A 14,086-nucleotide genomic window follows, 5' to 3' on the forward strand; every position below is an offset into this window, starting at 1 on the left:
AAGTATCATAAAATAATCCGATAATATCAAGCTGGGGGGGGGGGTCGCCTTGAAAAATCTGTTAGTGCTCCAACTGTCTAATATCAACATTTGCTTCATAATTTTAAACATTTACGTGCGACAAATATGCAAAAAATAGGAAATCAGGAAGTGGGCAAATATTTTTTCACAGCACTATAATTTGTTGTGACCATTTACGAAAGATTCGACTGGCTGCTCATCTGCCATTTTTAGGTCTAAAGTAGCCTATTAATGTAACGTAGCATCACTATATTTGTATAAAAACTCGAAAAGGTACCAGCTAAATTGCCGAGATGATATGGCCTATTTGGTTCGGGGGTGGGAAGGCTTTCAAACTACGATACCCATGAGCCTCAGCGGTTGCTAAGGGAAAATCGGTCACAGCCGTTGGAAAGAAGGCTGTGTCGTTCTAGTCGGAAACCCAACATAACACATCATTCATTCCTTTACCAGAACAACGTACCCATGTACGTATGAACAGAGTATTACTTTTTTTGCTAGGTGTCTCATACAGTGTAGGGTTGCTTCATGTCAAACTTCCGCTAGCCGTTGGCGAAGTGCGACCACATTGTAGAATGCAGATTAGCGCGGTCTTACCGAAGTATTCCTCTCGGTGAAGAACTGAGTTCTGTCCTGTGCGGTACACAGATTTACGTTTAGCTTATTCTTTAGAGGCACATCTGCGGTAGAGACGCATGTTCATGCGCCACCAGCAGCCGAACTTTCTGTGTGCAGGAAATTAAGCGTTAGCCCCTCCTTCTTTACAACGGTCAGTTTACTGTTACCATGGTACCCCTTTTCAGCCATAGTCTGTGATATCGTTGCTTTTTAGTATTACTGGGCGATAAAAAGACTAATTTAAAAAAGAAAATGAGCGTGACTTTCACTCGCACAGTTAATAAGAAAGATCAAGCTGTTTTGCAGGAACGGCCTTATGACCACCTGTATGGTAAGTAGGGTGTAAATTCCTGTTTAATTATTAGTGCATTTGGTTTTAAGCTAATCTTTTTTCTGCCACAGATCCAGTTTACACGGTGTCATCGGAGGTAGACCATGCCAGGTCCAACCTCAAGGCCTACGCCAATAATGGCCGAATTGTAAGCAATAATAAGCCTGATATCACAGACTGTACGAAGTAAATTAATACTGGTGTTGCACAAACCGGGTAACAGTAAACAGCCACTCTGCTTTGTAACTTTATCACGGTTTACTGAATTAATCTTGGTGTATTCTTTCGATTATGTGTTTTAAAGCAGTGTTCATTTTGACAGCTGTTTTTTTACTTGAATTCTTAGTCTTTTGATCACGTTTTTTAGTTTTAGTCAAATTTAGTCATTTTTACCCTTTTGGTTTTAAGTTTAGTTTTCGAAAATTCAAAAACATTTTATTCTAGTTTTTGTCCATAAAAAGTCCTCTCATTTTAGTCTTTACTTTTAGTCCAAGCATTTATTCTCTTCCCTAAATCTGGTGCCAAATCATGACAGTGTGCTCTATGCACCCTGTCAAACCTGGGGTCCCTGCTTTCTCCTGCTAAGAGGCAGAAGAGATACAGATGCATTGCTATTTGACGGATTTACCCACAGTGGAGAAATATCATGAATTTTGAATGTCCAACGAAAACTAAATAACATTTTAGTCTAGTTTAAGACATCTTGATGAAAACTAAACTTACTTTTTGTCAGTTTTAGTCACCAAAGATCTAGTTTGGCTAGTCTTAGTCTAGTTTTTGTTATGGAAAAAAGGCTGTGGTTGAACATTTTTAGTCGTAGTTTTAGCCAATGAAATTAACACTGTTTTGTAGCTACGAATAATGCATATGTATTTGTTAAAAATAGGAAGGTTTTATGTTTTTGTACATATAAATTAATTAGCCCAATTTTATGCATGATATATTGAACAGAAATTAATCATTGTATTTGCAACACATTTTTCCCACCACTTGGAACAAGTTAGGACCCAAGCAAACCCAATTACCTCTATATTTTTAAATCTGTGTAAAAACAGAAGAATAACTAAAGTATTATGCATTGGTTGATTCAAAGTGTTTCTCTCTGCCTTGATCAGAAGAGAGTGCCTGTTTTTGACTCCATGTTCAGTAACCTGCCTCACCGCCCACGCTACAATCTTCAACTGGAGTCTTCAGACCCTGTACCACCCTGGATTGATCGTTGCTGGCGAGGCCACACAGAACAGCGTAAAGAGGCACTGCAGCAGCTGGCTGGGTAACAACCATTTTCATGGTCAGCTGCAGTTACTGAGCAGCATTAACTCAAAGTTCAGCCTTTACCTATAATGAGTATAAATTGTGTATGTTGATATACTAATGAGTTTGTGGTTGCAGTTACCTTCCTCACAGGGCCATTCCAAATGCAAGGCTGGAAAACGAGAACTGCCAGGTGACCGGAGCAGACCGCTGGAAATATTTCAAATGGTTTGATTAGCTTACTCTCTTAACACAGTGACTACGTTAAAATTACAAACAGTTTACCACAATTTCTCTCATAAAAAGTCCTTAATTTCTTGCTCTACTGTGTTTCCTATAGCCCTCTGATTCCCTTCTCACACCAAGTTCCCCCAGATGTTTTTTTCACTTTGCCAAAGTAAGTCTGAGCTCCTCACACCTACTTGCTTGCCTTTTCTGTCCTGTCATTTCTCTGCTTAATGGCACATTGACTTTTTTCATATTCCCAGAGAAGATTTTGAATCGATCGGAGTGAAGAATGCTGAGCAACAGCCCACTCACTTCACTGTTGGGGTTCAGACCGACTACAGGGAGAGTGAAACACAGACAGACCCGTACAGCCCTGAGTATGTGGTACAACGTGGGACAACTCCATCAGAGCTTCTGCAGCTTGCAGCTTTCACCTGGGGTACATGACCATCTAATACATTCTTCATCAGTGTATTGTTTTTTGGTATAACCACTCTTTCTTTGGAGGCCACATGTATTTCACTGAATTTACTAATGCCAACCCTCACCTCAAATAACTCACTGATAACAACCCGCCTCAGGTCGAGGTCTGCCTGCAGGCCTGGCAGAAGTGGAAATGATACAGCGGGCCCGTGCCAGACGAGACTGGGAGGCCTCCCTTCCTCCTCTGGATGACCTCAGTCAGTTGGACAAAAGGAGGCGCATGATGGAAGAGAAGGAGGCTGAAGAATGGGCTTACAGAGAAAAAGAAATTGAGAAGTGAGTGATACTACACATCACATTTAATAATTAATCTTTTTTACTCTAACTGATACTGCATCCAGTAAATACAGAACTAAAACACACGCTTACCTAAAATTTGTACATGATTTAGTTCAAGCCACCTTAAATAACTACCTTTTGACCCCTTGTGTAACATGTTAAGGCTTCAAATATATAAGCTGCCCTGGATCCTACAAAAAAGTCTCTGAACTTGTCCAGCTGCATGTATTATGTAAAAGAAAAAATAAATACAGCAGCTTTAAAATGCTTCATTTTTTAAAATACATCTCATTACCATGTGTAAATGTCAAATTGGTCACAGGTAATAAACCTGAACTGAATTTTTAGTTGACTAGCTTCATTTGCTGCCCCCGAGTGGACAAACTTTGTAAATACAGAATGGTCTGAATTCATTTCAGTGTAAGAAAGCCATGCCAGGTCAGGTTTTATCCCCACAGCAGGGCTGTTGCTTCACTCTGCACGACAGTTAGCCACTGTTGCTTTCTGGGAGCAGAGAGTAGAGAAAAGGCAGTCGAGAATGCACACAGCATCACTTCCTTTGGTATTTGGTGGAAAATCAACCAGAGTCCACAGTGAAATGAGCCTAGAGGCTCACAGGTGCTTCTCAATAAATTAGAAAATTATGGAAAAGTTCATTTATTTCAGTTGTTCAGTTCAGAAAATGAAACTCATATATAATATAAATTAATTACACACAGTGAGATAAGATTCAAATCTTTATTTCCTTTAATTCTGACAGTCATAGGTTACAGTTAGTGAAAATGATTCAGTATCTCAAAAAATGAGAATATTACATAGAACCAATTAATAAGGATTTTTAATCCAGTAATGTTGGCCTTCTGAAAAATATGTTCATTATATAACATTAAAATTATATTCACTAAATCAGTGGTTCTCAACAGGTGTGGGGACCCAAAAGTGGGTCACAAAGCTCTATTTAGCGGGTTGCAAATGTGATTGCCATGGTGAAAAATATTAGACAAAAAACTCATCTACAGAGGCTGTAAGTGGACATACAGTAATTTCGTACATGTATTTTTTTAGGTTTTTCTATGATTCCGAGTAAAATTCAGTATTTTTCTCAACATTTCTACCTATTTATCTCTCTTTTGTTGCGACACAAATCTAGTTTACCTAAGATAACCAGGAAATTATTAGACAAATCCCGAACTTCCACGCTATCTTGGGAAGATGGAGTAAAATACGATGTATGCATGCAAATCCTTCTGTAATGTTGTGCTATTCTAATGTGTTAGTTTTGTCCTGTCTCTTTGTTCACTAAGTTTTTGTATTAAGGGTCCAAACATCAACATTTTTTGGAATGTTCTTTTGTATTCATGGTGTAATGGTAGCCAAGGATACTGATTAACCTACGGTCATGAAAAAAACACATTTTTTTTTTAAATTTAGGATGTGATTTCTCTTCAGGAGGAGGTGGTGGGTCCTGATGCCTGACCAGTCTAGAACCACTGCACTAAATGCTTGGTTGTTGTTCCTTTTGTATGAATTACTAAACCAGTGCAGTGTGGCATGGAAACAATCAGCCTGTAGGACTACTGAGATGTTATGGAAGCCCAGGTTGCCTTGAAAGTGAAAAAGTCCTTAAACTTTTGCATGTTTGCTGCTTGTTTTGTTTAATAGAAAAAAATATAGCAGCTTTTAAAATGCTTTTATCAATATTGGAAGATATATCTCATTACCATATTCAAATGTTAAATTGGTCACAGCTAATTAACCTGAATATAATTTTTATTCAGCAAAATAAGTGTAGTCAAAGCTTAATTTGCTGCCCCCAAGGGGGCAAATCAGGTAAATGCTTATACATTAGTTTGAACTGAAAATGTCATTTTTTATTAGGCCAACTTCTTTTATCAAAAATCAGTCAACCTTTGACTGATGTTTTATAGATGTTAGACATTTCTGTCTTTAAGAACCTCCACCTTAACATTACCACTATAATTGCTATGTCAAACCAACTCTTCTGCTATTTCTAAAGGCTTTTTTATGATTTCTGTGGCTTGTGGTCAGGTTGCAGGAGATACGTCTTGCTGTGATGAAGGACCTCTTAAAGCAAAGACAAGAGACCCAGAATGAAATAACAAGCAAAAGACTGAACCAGATATATTCTAAGCTTCTAAAAGACAAGGAGATCAAGCAGAGCAAGATACACAACGACTACCACAGGTGTAAGACAACCTCTGCCTCTACATCTAACATACTGCTCATAATCAAGGCTTAGTTTCACTCCAAATTTTTGTCTACTTAATCACTCTTGCTTTTTTAGCTCTAAGGAAATTAGAAGCAAAGAGAAGAAACTTTGGGAGGTGGCAAGGGCGAAGTGGAAATATCAAAAAATATTCAGGCTCATATGCTTTTCCTACCTCAAGGCGCACCTCCAGCAATGAGTTTAAAAGCCACTACTTGGACACATATGAAGGTCAGGATCTGATTAGAAAAAAATTAATTCAGCATGTAAACTCATATTAGCACTTCTTATTTGTTAGTTAACATTTTATTGTTTTGGTTCACAGGCTTGCAAGAGCTAGAGGTAGAACTCTCTGCTTCAGTCCTCAAGCCGCAGTTGGAAAAACCCAAACCCAAAGTTAAAACTACCAAGGCAGAGATCGAGCCTCCTGTGAGCAGAGCTGTAATACTTTTGCAGAAATACCAGGTAAAGCAGAGCAAAATATGTTCCTAAAAATAGAACTCAAATTAAGATGGGGTAGATGACCATTTTTGGTTTCACAGGCACTTAAAGAGGAGGAGCAAGCACAGAGGACCCTGCGTTTTCTGCAAAAGTTGGAGAAGCCTATTTCTCGTCCAGACACCCCTAAAGTGGAAGAGCCACCAGAGGTAAGTTAATGCCTCTGAGACACTTGAACGTGTAAATCTTATGTTCAATTCAGAAAATATTTGTTCATTTAAATTTGCTTATTAGGAAGATGATGAGACAGAGCTTGCAGTGGAGTTGCAGAAACTACTGAGAGGAAGAAGTGTCCAAATTGAGGTCTGAACGTATTGGCTTGCATGCGTGTTATTCTGCATATTTTTCATGAATTTATGTTTACGTACTTCTGCATATGTTTTGGGCCATAAAGCTAAATTGATTTCCATGAGCGCTGTTGTGCAGATTTCTATAGGTAAAGAGAACCATATGGAGCTCATCCAGGAACTAAGGACTGTCCATGCCCTACAGCCAGAGGAGCAGGAGCTACAGAAAGCTGACAAAGAGCTGACACTGACCCAGAAAACACAGCGGGACAAACTTAGACACAAGGTGAAACAAAGCCACAACAATGCAAACACTTTACAAGCTTTGAAGTATCTCATTCCCCTCTCACTTTGTCTTCTCCTAGACTTCTCAGAAGTTGGCGTCTCAGGCTGGAGCAGTAGGTGCAGAGCTTGAACACCTGTTCAACACCTTGTCCAAGGATTTGATTCATCTCCAGGAGGAGCGCAGGATCCATGCCTTTACGCTTCTGGCTGAGCGAGACCGCCGCCTACGAGAGGCAGAGGAGAGCGGGAGGAGACAGTTGGAGGAGTGCAGACGCAGAGAAGAAGATGAGATCTTCAGACAAGTGCGTACATCTCTGAAATTAAGCTTACGAGTTAAAAAAGGAAATAGCGGTAAGAATAAGTGTGCATGGGTGTGTTTGTCTTTAAAACTGCATTGAAGGTGGTGCAAATCCACCAGGACACTTTGGATCTGTATTTGGAGGACATCATCTTAGAGACAGTGGAGAAGACAGCTGACCAGCAGGCCAGAGAGGAGATCCACAGGATGGCAAAAGAGGTCAATGATATTGCCTATGCCATGGAAGAAAGGTGATGAATGCCTCAGTATGCCTGCTGTACTGAACAGAATTTAAGCTTAAGGGTAACAACAAATCTCTTGTATCTTTGTGACTAGCTTAAATAATTTCCAGTCTGAGGAGATTGTGTCCGAGTTGACGTACAGTTTCCTGATTCCTGAGGTTGAGAAGATAACCACCAGGCAGAGAGGTTTGGGAATTTTTTCAACTTCTTCCAAAATGACTTGCATCTATACAGCATTTGATCTGAAAGTTCAATGCACATAAAAGCCACCACATTACATGCCCTTACTAAATAAAGAAAAACAAAACTTTACTACTGATCAAGGCCGCTTAAAAGGGGAAAAAGGGGAGAGCTTTTCCGGTGCCCAGCATAATTGGGGGCCCATGGAAATCAGCAAAATCATGACCTGTTGTAAAGCTAAGCTGTTATTTATTTACAGAATATATGTATATATAACCTGAGAAAAGAAATGGGTTTAAAGTGGCAAAGATGGATTAACAGAGGCAAAAAATAGGCAGAAAGTGGCAAAAAGGGGTTAAAAGTGGCAAAAACTGTAAGAAAAAAAGAGAAGGGGTTACAAGTGGCAAAATGGGTTTAAAATGGCGAAAAACGCTTAACAAACAGTGAAACAAAGTCAACAATAGGTGGAAAGTGTCAAAAATTGGTTAAAAGTGGCAAAAATGGGCAGAAAAAATGGTGGTTATAAGTGGCAAAAATGGGTTTAAAGTGGCAAAAAAATGCATAACAAACAGTGAAATGTGGTTAAAATTGTCATATAAATTTGGGAAAGGGGTTTATAGGGGAAGATACTGGTCAGCAAAGGCAACAATAGGCTGAAAGTATTTAAAAGTGGCAAAAACAGGCAGAAAAAAACTGTGAAAAGGGGTAACGAGTGGCAAAAATAGGTCTAAAGTGGCAAAACGCACAACAAGCAGTGAAATGTGGTCAAAATTGGTGTGAAACGTGGGGAAAAGGGGTTGAAAAGGGAAGATATTAGTCAGCAAAGACAACAATAGGCTAAAAGTGTTCAAAAGTGGCAAAACAGGCAGAAAAGTTGGATGGAAAGGTATAAAAGTAGCAAAAATGGCTAAAAAGTTGCATAAAGGCCAGAAAAGTTGGCAGAAATTGGTTAAAACTGGTTAAAATTGTCAGAAATGGGAGGAAAGGGTGCTGAAATTGGATTTAGAGGTAACAAAAATTGGTTTTAAGGGACCAAAATAAGCAGTAAAAAAGTAATGAAAAGAGGTTAAAATGTGGCAAAAAAATGGGTAAAAAAAAAAGAGGCAAAAATTGAATTGACAAATAATTGTGCAAAACACTATAAAAAGTGGGAAATGACAGTAGCAAAAAGGGAAAAAAAAGTGGTTCAAGGTGGTTAAAAAGTGGCACAGATAATTTCAACTTCATAGTTTGACAAAGTTTTCAGCCTCAAAATTAAGTAACTGTTAGCCAGGACGCTAACAGCAGTGCTACTAATCCAACACACATGCACTGATATCATCAGTGAATCATAACTGCGGAGGGCGTGTTCGCTGCATTTATCAGGGGCCCAGATAAAATCTGTGGGCAGGCCTGCTGTTGATCAGATGCTTTACTCACAGATACTTGTGCCTTTCCTCCAGTGCAACAGAAGCAGCTCAGACACTTGCAGGCAGCTCGGAGTATCATCCAAGGGACATCAGAGAACTCTGGATTCCTTCTCAGTGTTCAAGGGGGCTCACAGATGACCTGTCCTTCTGAGAGGGCCGCCAACCAAGTCATTGAGGAGATGATCAACCAAGACGAGCAGGAGAGGGAAAGAAGCAAAGCAGCACCACACTCTAACTGAGTGACAAGGAACTGCAAATATACAAAGAGTGTAAAACACATTCTGATGTCTAGAACGACTGTTCTCTCCTTTTATCAAAGTAAAACCCTCAAATATTAATTATGGGTTGATTATGTACAGGCATATGAATATCAATACTTAAATATATTCAATTAAATTTCCACCTTTTCTAGTAGGGTTTAAGCAGGAACTTGATTGTGATCTGAAGGAGACGTCTTCTGATTCAGTTTTAAGTTATTTTTCAGAATTGATTTGTTATTTTTCCTCTTTGGTCACAGATCTGAAAAGGCATATTTAATTTAAGCTCAGATGAGAGTTTTAGCTGGCTATGAAACAGACTGAAATTACAGGTACCTCTGAATGATCAACAGAAATAAACATGACCATCAGCATATAGACTACTGTGTGTGTATTTTTAGTTGATATAAAAAGTCATTGCTTAGATTTAGGATGCACCATGTCTTTTCAAAACCCTATGGGCCCCAGAGGGCTTTAACCTTTTTGCCTCCACATCAGCAGCCTTATAGATAGTCAATAAGAGTTCTCACTTTCCCCATCAGCCTCAGCTGTCGTTCTGTTAGATGCTGATAAGTAGTGTAAGCTGCCTTAGACACTGAACCGGGCAAGGGTAACACTTGCTGCATAAGGATGACTGTTCACACTGCTGTAGGACTAATCTATATTGCAGTGATCATCAACTGGGGGCCCGGGGGCCACATCTGGCCCCCAGAACATTATCAACTATAAAAGATGTGCAGAGGAAAAAATAGGTTGTGGTATTATGGTTTTTATTTCTAATTAACTCCCTACAGCTACTTAAACAACTCTAAAAACATTTGAGATTGAAAGAATTTAATTAGGAATAGCTTTATGTTTAATACATTTTTCAGAAATCCACCTGTCAGCCATTATGAAGAAATGTTAAGCATTTGAAACATATTTATCAGTCCAAGTCCATCTTGATAAAAAAAAAAAAAAAAAGCTGTTTTCTTTGGTAACTTTTGACTTTAGGCATTCTGGGAGTGCAATTGTCCTGCTTGGGTCTTTCACTTATTCCTACACAGCGTATAAGCATCAAATTCAATGATAGACAACATGACAGCCTCAGAAATATCCAGCTAAAATATCTCAATCGCCCCCTTGTGGCTGGCTTTGATATAGGGACTGATCTAACGGTTAGAGCCTAGATATTATGTAAATTCAAAAGAAAATAAAAATATTAAAACAATATAGATGTTAGAAAAATTCTAAAAATTTCTTTTGTTTGAAAAAGCTGGCCCTTGTACAAATGTAATTTATGAGCCCTGTTTTAAAGCCTAAAACAAATATTATCTGTTCTTTTAAGAAACAACAGGATACTTGCTTTAAAGAAAAGACATGAGAAACAAAGAGCTTGATCATTTCCAGGCTATCCTACTCTTTATTTAATGCAAATTACAGTACCAGGGAACTATTCCTCAGAGCACGCAGAGGGAATATTTACAGAGGTGCACATTTAGCATACCTTCACAGAACAAAAGAAAAAAAACAAACGGAAAAAAAGAAAAAAAAAATTCAGTCACAAACGGAGGCATTCAAGTAGTAGTACTGTTATACAGGATGTTTTTGTAGTATTTTGTATGATTTTTCTTTTATTTAACCCCAGTTAGCACATAATAGCTGGTATTAAACATACCAGCGTTTACTTGTTTGCCTTCTTTTTTGGTAACTTTGTGGTGTTTTTATTGAACTGGAGTCAGGGGAAGGGTGAGGTTGTCAAACTGTCTGGTGGTAGCAACATGATCATGAATGCAAAAATTACAGCAAGCAGGAGACAGGACAGAGGCTACATGACTTGACCCCCTTTAGGTGCTACTGAAGTCCCCCCCGCCCCTGCCCCTGAATACGTGAGGACAAGTAAAGAGGACAGAGAGACGACAAAATATTCAGAGAAAAGAAGAGACACGGAGCTGCCTCTGAGGATGGCTCATCATGATTAGTTTGGCTTTGGTAACAGAACCAACACTGTGAGTAATACAGATACTGTACTGTATTGTTTATATACAGCATGTGAGGCCTTTAAACCACCTGCTGTCATCCATAACACCTCCCCCTACCCGACCCACTTCATGCCCTGGAGTCCGTGCAAGGACTGTGGTGTTTACATGTTTGTGCGTGCACGTGTCCTAGATAATTAAATAAACACTTTAGTTAAGGAGAATATCCTTACAAATAACGTCTGTATTTTACATTAAGTGTGCAATGAAGGGGAAAGAGGGGCTTGAGAATCAGGTGGAAGAGTGTTGCAAGATAGCAGGACATTCAACAGCACCAAAGGGAGAGTCACAATTTAAAGGTGGGTGGGAGGGGGTTGATGGCAGAGGGGTGGAGCGGGTGAGTGAGGGAGGGAAACAAGGCGAAGGTGTATGAAAGCAAAGGCACTCCAAACTATAGTTACACTATACATGACTAATTCTTGTTACAATAATACAGCTGTCATCTACTGTACTGTACAGGTAAGATTGAACATATGGCTGGATAAAGCTCATCATCATCATCTACAATATCCATGAACAACATCAGTTTTGCCCTGATTCTGTCTTTTTTTTTTCTTTTTTTAAAATTATTTTTTCTTTCCCCCTACCCTTTGTCATCTTTGTTTTTGCTCATAAACAGTACATGGGTCTGCATATATACATACCTTGAACACAACATGGAAAAAATAAACATAACAACATAAAAAAACAACATACAAGTCAGAATTTTGGTGAGGAGCATTTATACTGTATATACAAATTCAGCTTTTTTCTTTTTAATTTTTTAAATGTAGTGAGTATTCTCTGTAAATAAGACGCTTTGACAGACTGTACCGAGTGGCTCTATGTGCGGCAGGTGGAGGAAAGAAGGAAGGAAGGAAGGAAGGAGGCTAGGCTAACACTTCAGTGGTCACAAAAACGTGAGAGTCAACGGCGAGCGGTTGACTGCCTTGGAAACTTGAGAAGAAAGAAACAGTGAAGAAGAATCTTTGCAGAGACAGAGAGAGAAAGATGTTTGTCTAGACGCTGCACTGTCACAGAAACACTGCTACAGACAGAGTCGGTACAAAGACGGGGAATAGAGCAATGCCCTAAATCCATCTACAGCCTTAAACGGACAACACAGGAGAACAGGGAAGTGAGTGCTGGAATCGAAACACACTCCAGCGAAACGAAACATAACACCACCTTCTCTAAATCTATTGTCTTTAGGCAGCAGCAAATATTGCTGCTGCTCTGCCAGATATGAGCTCACCATAAATGATTTCTGAACCATTGTAGTTAATATACATATATCTATATATACTTTTTATACATAAGGAAAAGTAATATATAAACTGTGTATGAATGCATGTTTGTTTTGTATTGTATGTATATATTATACAAGCACACAGGACCAGATACATGTCACATCCATCGCACATGGCAATCCGAAAAAAAAAAAAAAAAAAATCTGCCCAGGAGTACAAAACTAAACTTTAAAATAAGGTCGAGTAAAACAGCTGTTAACAATTTAAAAACAACCCCAGGCAAAGAAAAAACCAACCTGTCCAGACTTTACCCCCTCCCCTGTAGGTGGGTCCGCTTCTTCTTTCCACATACATCAGGGTCATCATGCATCCGTGTGTGCGTGTGTGTTGTTTTATGATTGTGTTTGTGTGTATACCCGTGCGTGAGCCTCATGCCTTGTCTGCGGAAGTGGAGGTGAGAGGGCGGAGACACCCCCAGGTGATCCTAAACATACTCAGGCCATGCACTACAGGGGGGGGGGAACTGAAGGGGAGGGAAGGAATGGGAGGGGGGGTTGGCCAGGGGACGCAGGGGTCTGAGGTTAAAGGACGAGTTTGAAGAAAACAGAGGACAGAGGAAGAGAGGGCTGAGGGGAACAGCTTAGGACTTTTTCTACAGATTGTCCTCTTACAAACATTAGCAGGCTAGCATTGTGTATACATGTACAGTGTACTTTAATCAATAGTACAGTTGACGACACCTCTGGCCCTGCACTTTGCTTCCCCATCGAGAGGGCGCAGAGAGATGGAGTAGAGTTCGAACAGCTGGATGAAAAGGGGCCAGTTGAGAGGGCGGGGAAGAGAGGCAGATCGAGGTTTTTCTGAGGGGGTGTTGGTTTGTGGTCGTGGCGAGGGGCTGTTGGCTAGCTGTTGAACCCAGACTGCGTCAGCATCGCTCCGCTGCTGTCGGGGAGGAGAGCGGGGCAGAGCAGAGCAGCGCTGAGCGGAGCAGAGCTCGACCCCTGGCCGGGGCAATGGAGAGGCCGTGGGCTGGGGCTGAGACCGGGGCGGGTGTTGTGGGTGGTCTGCGGGCTCAAGAGGTGGAGTTGGAGGCCGAGGCAGAGGCGGTGGTGGTGCTAGGACCTCGCTCTGTGCTGCTGCCATCTATGGGCAAGAAGAAAATATCAGTTACACATTGTTATGGGATAATAAAGAAAGATAAGATTTAAGAAAACTTTGTCTATCAAACAGTGACAGAACACTACCTTTGATTACAAGCTCCCCAACATAATTAACATTCACACACATTTACTCACATAAAAAAATGTTAATAAAAGCATGTGTGGAAAGCAAATCTTTAACTGTAACTTAAAGGTGTTCCACAAGGTTCCATCTTAGGTCCTGTTCTATTTACTATTTAGAGCAATAATATTGCCAATGCTCTTCTTAACTGTCATGCACATCTGTATGCAGATGATACAGTTCTGTATTGTAGTAAACCACCTGGCACTTTTTCCAATCATTTCATTGGGTTGTCAGCAGAAGACTAGTTGTCATGCTAAGTTTTTACTGAGTTGTAATCTACATCTTTCAAATTAACAAGACTTTTAGGCATAAAAAAACATCAGTTTGCATTGCCTTAGCAGTGCACAAACTCATAATAATGACAATAATAATAGAGGGAAAAAAGCATTGTAATTGGTGAAACATGGAATCAAAATTTTAGGTTAAAACAAAATGTACATAATATAATATGCATGGACGGTCATGACAGCTCACATAATTTGCTCCAGCACTTGTGTACTGTTGTACTTCAGCCAGCAGATTTGGAGATTTTTGTTCAAACTGGTGAATTCTTTCTGTTTGTTGGTAAAAATGGAAAGAACTTGTCTAGAAAGTGCAGCTTTGCTGCCACTTCCTGTTGGCTGAAGTGGGTGCACAATTTGTCTCCAGCGTTCCTACA

At 39.8% G+C, this 14,086-nt stretch overlaps 2 protein-coding genes across 4 annotated transcripts in view; one reads left to right on the plus strand and one right to left on the minus strand.

The window, feature by feature from the left end:
- The first annotated feature begins 441 nt into the window (after window positions 1–441).
- cfap91 (cilia and flagella associated protein 91) lies at window positions 442–9,263 on the plus strand. 2 transcript variants are annotated; one of them, XM_041807872.1, is made up of 17 exons: window positions 456–970; window positions 1,042–1,118; window positions 2,086–2,243; window positions 2,363–2,452; window positions 2,565–2,621; window positions 2,713–2,891; window positions 3,034–3,211; window positions 5,264–5,421; window positions 5,520–5,672; window positions 5,767–5,906; window positions 5,984–6,088; window positions 6,174–6,242; window positions 6,366–6,512; window positions 6,592–6,813; window positions 6,912–7,060; window positions 7,146–7,237; window positions 8,674–9,263. In XM_041807872.1, exons 1-17 carry the CDS (start codon window positions 892–894, stop codon window positions 8,877–8,879), a joined length of 2,259 nt encoding a protein of 752 aa, XP_041663806.1. In that variant the 5' UTR covers window positions 456–891; the 3' UTR covers window positions 8,880–9,263. The 2 variants fall into 2 exon arrangements, with proteins under 2 accessions (XP_041663807.1, XP_041663806.1); XM_041807873.1 differs by lacking the exon at window positions 1,042–1,118 and having other exon boundaries at window positions 442–488.
- A 647-nt stretch (window positions 9,264–9,910) lies between these two features.
- Window positions 9,911–14,086, minus strand: part of gsk3ba (glycogen synthase kinase 3 beta, genome duplicate a) — a 52,696-nt gene continuing 48,520 nt past the window's right edge. The window contains exon 11 of one of the 2 annotated variants that reach the window (XM_041807168.1): window positions 9,911–13,287. In XM_041807168.1, the coding sequence (XP_041663102.1) occupies window positions 13,217–13,287 (71 nt within the window). In that variant the 3' untranslated portion in view covers window positions 9,911–13,216. The remainder of the gene's footprint in view (window positions 13,288–14,086) is intronic. The other variant, XM_041807169.1, reaches the window with a different exon arrangement.

The sequence above is a fragment of the Cheilinus undulatus genome, linkage group 15, assembly GCF_018320785.1.
Source record: "Cheilinus undulatus linkage group 15, ASM1832078v1, whole genome shotgun sequence".
Classification (NCBI taxonomy): domain Eukaryota; kingdom Metazoa; phylum Chordata; class Actinopteri; order Labriformes; family Labridae; genus Cheilinus; species Cheilinus undulatus.

What these genes read in the sequence shown, in the direction of transcription:
- cfap91 (XM_041807872.1), top strand. Translation starts at nt 892, where the DNA reads ATGAGCGTGACTTTCACTCGCACAGTTAATAAGAAAGATCAAGCTGTT. An exon ending in CTACTTGGACACATATGAAG is followed by an intron (nt 5,673 to 5,766) that starts GTCAGGATCTGA and finishes TTTGGTTCACAG; the next exon opens with GCTTGCAAGAGCTAGAGGTA. An exon ending in GCCTATGCCATGGAAGAAAG is followed by an intron (nt 7,061 to 7,145) that starts GTGATGAATGCC and finishes CTTTGTGACTAG; the next exon opens with CTTAAATAATTTCCAGTCTG.